The sequence below is a fragment of the Limulus polyphemus genome, unplaced genomic scaffold (assembly GCF_000517525.1).
Source record: "Limulus polyphemus unplaced genomic scaffold, Limulus_polyphemus-2.1.2 Scaffold10355, whole genome shotgun sequence".
NCBI lineage: Eukaryota > Metazoa > Arthropoda > Merostomata > Xiphosura > Limulidae > Limulus > Limulus polyphemus.
In genome coordinates, this window is record NW_013675965.1 from 9,110 (window position 1) to 15,052 (window position 5,943).

General features: G+C 30.0%; 1 protein-coding gene across 1 annotated transcript in view; it reads right to left on the bottom strand.

The window, feature by feature from the left end:
* LOC106476349 (Niemann-Pick C1 protein-like) overlaps positions 1–5,943 on the bottom strand; it is a gene marked incomplete at both ends in the record, with an annotated part of 17,908 nt that overhangs the window by 8,681 nt on the left and 3,284 nt on the right. Inside the window, 5 exons of the mRNA XM_013937007.1 lie at positions 458–547; positions 819–953; positions 1,700–1,827; positions 3,495–3,609; positions 5,505–5,687. Coding sequence (XP_013792461.1) covers positions 458–547; positions 819–953; positions 1,700–1,827; positions 3,495–3,609; positions 5,505–5,687 — 651 coding nt within the window. The remainder of the gene's footprint in view (positions 1–457; positions 548–818; positions 954–1,699; positions 1,828–3,494; positions 3,610–5,504; positions 5,688–5,943) is intronic.

Below are 5,943 nucleotides of genomic sequence, written 5' to 3' on the forward strand. Positions count from 1 at the left end.
TTGCTACAACAAATATAGTATACCTACTAGAAAATCAGTAAACTTACTACAACAAATATGGTATACCTACTAGAAAATCAGTAAACTTACTACAACAAATATAGTATACTTACTTAGAAAATCAATAAACTTGCTACAACAAATATAGTATACCTACTAGAAAATCAGTAAACTTACTACAACAAATATGGTATACCTACTAGAAAATCAATATATAATACTGACTCTATAACAACAGTAATAAACTTGTCAGCTAAATATCTTTAATAACAAAGTCAACAATAAGAAAATATTTCAATTATTTCATTATGAGTGAATGGCAGTATCTCATACTGGATAATTATTGGAAAACATCACAAAAGGATTTTTTATACCATTTCAATCATATTCTTCCTAAATAATATGAGTACAAGTACACAACACTGTTCATTATATTACATATGAAAGTACTACAAACCTGTGGCATTGAAAGCTCCTGATCAAAGCCTATATCAATTTTGTTGATAACGGCAAGAGAAGAGCATGTCCAAACAGTAAATATCAATAACTGGGAAATAATAAACCATAACATTATTAATCCGGTATAATATTCACACATGATATACAAAATTTACACACTATATGTTAAATGTGTAAACTTGAAACCAATTATAAATGTTTTTTATTGATAAAAAACTACGATTAACACTCCATTCAATTAAAAAAACAAAGTATTGAACAATTAAACAAAGGTACATTGTAAATTAAAATAATTTTTAAAATAAAAATAATAAATAAAAGTCAATGCAAGTACTTTTAGCTAGTTAAAAAACTCTTACCACAACAGCACGAACAAGAGGTTTCATCAGTATAGGTGCATAAAAAGATTTAAAACATTTGTGTAGAAGGCTATTTGTAGATCTGTTTTTAACTTTAGAAAGTTTCCAACACCAACATAGGTCCAATCTGTTTTCCTGGGAACAAATACAAAAATAACAGAAATACAAATCAACCTAGATAATAAATACAGAAAATATTTATGGAGTTTTAAAATATTATATACACATCACCATTATAAGAGGTCTAACTGGTTTGCTAACCTAAGCTGCACTGATGAGTCTAGAATGAGCAAAACTGTGATTCACAACAGAGAGTGCAGCAAAGCAAATATTAGGCCTTTAAAAAAAAAGTCACATATTATGTTTTTGATTTAACCTTTGGTGAAGAGAAAACAAATCTGTAATACTATCAACACAGTTGATAATGACATAAGTGTGCCATGTCAACAGTAAATATTACAAATAATTATTAAGCTGACTATATGCAATGTGATTGACATAGAATGTACTTTACCTAGAGTACATACATGTACAAAAAGAAAATTAATGTGAACTACATCAGTGATATTTGTGATAAGATAGAATTACTATGTACTATATCAATAGTAAATGGAACAAAATAGGCTTAGTAATAATATAATATGGTACTGTATCAGTAGTATATAAACCAAAGTAGAATTAGTGTGGTTTATCAATAGTAAATATAACAAGACAGGCTTAGCATGCACTATATTAATGACAAATGTAACAAAATAGGCTTAGCACATGCAAATCAGTAGTAAATATGAAATAATAAAATTAGATTAAAACATATTTATATATATAAAGCTGTATTTCACAAACTTAAATGTTTTCTATGTTCTAACATTTACTACACTAACCTCTTGTCTTTTGGTATCTAGTACAAAAAGGGCTAAAAAGCATGTCATCTGCAACATGAAGTTAATAAGAAGTGCTAATCCAGCATAAAGGGCAAAGATTTTTACAGCTGGCATGTCCGTTAAGGCTCCTAAGGAAAACGAAACGTTTAATTTTAACTGTAGTTCAGTACAAAACGTATACATTAACAAGTTTATCTCTTAAACAGAAATTTTAATAATGATATTAGTTGATATATTTACAAATAAATATCATTCACAATCACTATAAAATTTTAATGTCTCATCTATTTCAATGCTTTTCACGAGATCCAAATGGGAACCATGAAACAAAATTTGTAATTAAAGATAGTATAATACCTTAATGTGAACCTTCAATCTTAACCACTTACTTATTTTCTTTGGCAGCCATTTGATTTTGTTAAGAAAATTTACATGACCAATATTTAAAGATAAGTCCATTTAAAATGTTCTCCTCTTGCACAGTAGTTACGAATGTTTTTAAGAAATATTGATGTGTATTTTTCAAGCATACGACTGCTCCTTCAATTAACTTTTAATAACTTTTCTTTAGTTCTGGGTTTTTGTTTTTGAAATATCAAATATTCGTGCAAATATAGAACTTTGAATTACAAATATATAATCTATGGACATTATGTATATGGTCTGAGTTGGAAGAATCTACTGACTACAGATATATGTTAGATATAATGGTACTTAACGTGTGATACACCAACTAGCACTGGGACTGGGGTGAGTTTGTATCGGGTTTGTTGTGGGCACATTGGTATTTAGTATCTGATATATCTATTAGTATTTGACTTGTGGTGGACTTATTGGTGTTAAGCTTCTTGTGGGCCCACTGGTACTTAGTATCTGATATATCTTTTAGTACTCAGCTTGTGATGAATTTACTGGTGTAACCTTGTTGTGGGCTCACTGGTACTTAAACTTGAGGAGCTTGGAAAGAACAAGTAAGAGTTCTGAGTTATATTTACATGAAGTTTGACGTGTAAATAACTGGTTTTGTTCAAAACCCTGAAACCACATCTAAATATCTGAAAAGCGTTACTAAAGTGATGCCTCAGTTTAAAAGAAAAAATGGAACAATAAAAGACTTAAAGTCTGGCTTAGTCACTCTGAAGAGTAAAATAACTAGAAATGATTTCAATCAAAATGTCTACTGAGTTGCTTTTAAAATAGTAAATTAATATTAGGAGCAGTAAGTGTGCAAGTTATAAAAGCCAATGATATAGTTTATCTAGTGTTTTTCTGACGATAGTTTAATCATTTGTTATTTAAATGACTGTCTAGACAAACAATATGACAATCTTATTGGTGTACTTTAAGCTTGTGGTAAACCTACAAGTAGCCTTCCAACACACACACATGAAATAACTAGATTCTGAGCTTTTCAAACTGACTGCTATGGCTCAAGTGTGCCATGGAATTTTGAGTAAGATATTAAAAGCCATACTAATGGATTTTTTTAAAACTACATTTTTTTGTAATTTTTCTGATTCTTATTTGCTATATTAGGTTAACAGCTGGTGATAATTTGATATGTAAGATCACAGAGTCTATATTCTGATAAACCTTATGTTAAATAAAATAGCTTATAGAAAGGTACAATATGTAATGAATTTAAAAAATCAGAATGATGTTTATATTTTTTGTACTTATAAGGAAAAATGTAACTTGACTTTAAGTTTTTTAGGAACTAAAATCATCAAAAAAGAAATTAACAAAAACGAAGCAACATCTGGTGAAGGTGAAACTCTAGTAGAGAAAAAGTAACCTATAAAAAAACAGCTTGACATAGATAAACTGGACAACAGCATGCTTGGTGCCCTCTCTCCTACAACTCTGCCGATTTGTTCTTCCAGACTTTCCTCGTGACTTCTCTCATCCCTCTGAAGCAGAGAAAATTAGAAATTATTCAAGAATCTCTTTCTTATCAAAATTCTAAATAAATATAAACATTTCTGTGGAGATAATAGATCACTCAGCATCTAATAAATTTGTTTACAACTATCTAAGGTGGTGGACTATTAAAACAAAAAATATTCACCCACTCGAAACAATAGCTTATTCAAAACAACAATTCTGTCAGATGATAGTAAGCAAGAAAATACTCAAAGAAAAAGTAGCTGGTACGGACATATTTCTGACCTTAAAACTCCATTTGGTTTCATTGCACTAAAGTACATTTTTAAGTTTAATGATTTAGAAATAAATTTGAAAAATGATGTCTAAAGAACTACAAATCATTGTATCAGCTAAAAAAAGTAAGGCATGAAATTAAGTTATTTAAGAGAAATATTCTACCAAACTCTAGGGGATAGAACCTGTATTTCAAGACTCTCACACTTTATAACAACAGCCATGAAACAACCATATGCTGACAGGAAAGAAAGGCTGAAGGAATTTTTTACATGTACGGAGTTAATGATTCTACTGTTACCCTGTATGGAGTTAATTATTTTACTGTCACCCTGGATGGAGTTAATTATTTTACTGTCACCCTGGACAGAGTTAATGATTTTACTGTCACCCTGGACGGAGTTAATGATTTTACTGTCACCCTGGACGGAGTTAACGATTTTACTGTCACGTTGGACGGAGTTAATGATCTTACTGTCACACTGGATGGAGTTAATTATTTTACTGTCACCCTGGATGGAGTTAATTATTTTACTGTCACCCTGGACAGAGTTAATGATTTTACTGTCATCCTGTATGGAGTTAATGATTTTACTGTCATCCTGTACAGAGTTAATGATTTTACTGCCACCCTGGATGGAGTTAATGATTTTACTGTCATCCTGTATGGAGTTAATTATCACCCTGTATGGAGTTAATGATCTTACTGTCACCCTGTATGGAGTTAATGATCTTACTGTCACCCTGAAGACAATGGTGAATGAAGCTCTTCTGTAATTTTTTTAAATATTGTAGACATGAAAATAATAACTAAAATTCTCCTATCAAAAGCAACTGATTTGTTGTAAAAACAAATAATTACTTATAACTTTGGCAACCATCAGAAACATTTAGGTCTTATGTGACAGTCACTAACTCTAATGTAAAATTAACCAAAATAAAGGAACATTTTTAAAAATTAATTATATCTGAGTATGTTTTATGTTGCTCCAGAATTCATTTATATTAATATATATATATATAAAATATTTTATAATAAGTGACGTATATGTATTATTTATACTGGACATATAGATATCTACACATATATCTTGGTATTTTATACTTCTGTATTGAGGTCAGTGGGCTGACTGAACTCTTTTTGGCCTAGCAGTTCAATAGACAGAACTATACAATATATAACAGGAGAACAAAATAGTCTTAAATAGGTTAGAAAAAATAAGCGAGGGTGTTTAAGGGGATCATCTCACTCTGTGGTGTATAGACAAAACATGACAAGTTTGTTGGATACTCCCTAATATTGACAATTTTCAAAGTGACCTACCCAAAGCCTCAGCACATTCTATTATTGTTGTCAAAGTGTTAGAAATTTTCATTTGAAAGAATTATTTTGTGAAAACAGAAAATAAAATGTGAATTACAAAGTTAACTATAAGTTATAGTATTTTAATTTAAAGGAGTGGTGACTAATGGTTGCCTACATTGCAAGTAGTATCAACATTTAACATAATTATAAGCAAAATAAAAGCTATTGTGAATAACAACACAAATGTTCTAAACTTTACAATTAATTGAGGAGCATTTGGTAGTGTGATTTACAGGGTGGGTGACTGTTAGTTGAGTTTATGTTCAAGACAAATCTCACCTGATAAGCCTGTACTAAAATAAAGATGTTATCAACTCCAACAGCAAGAACTAGGAATGGTATCACTTCGATAATAATCAGTGTAGCCGGCACTCCAGCGAAACAGAAAATTCCTAATGAGGCTACTACAGAAAGCAGCACTATTACAACACCAGCCAAACCAAGTGTGATCTTGGAATCAATCTGGAAAAGAAACAGGATCACGTACTCTATTTTAACCTGAATAAAGCTGATACAAAAACACAAAATTAATATATTTAATGTGGAAAAAAAAACAGGATCATTTACTCAAGCTTAAAGTGAATAAATCTGATATAAAACACAAAATTAATGTATTTAATCTAGAAAAGAAATGGGATCATATACTCTACTCTGAACTGAATAAATCTGATATAAAATACAAGATTAATGTATTTAATCTAGAAAAGAAATGGGATCA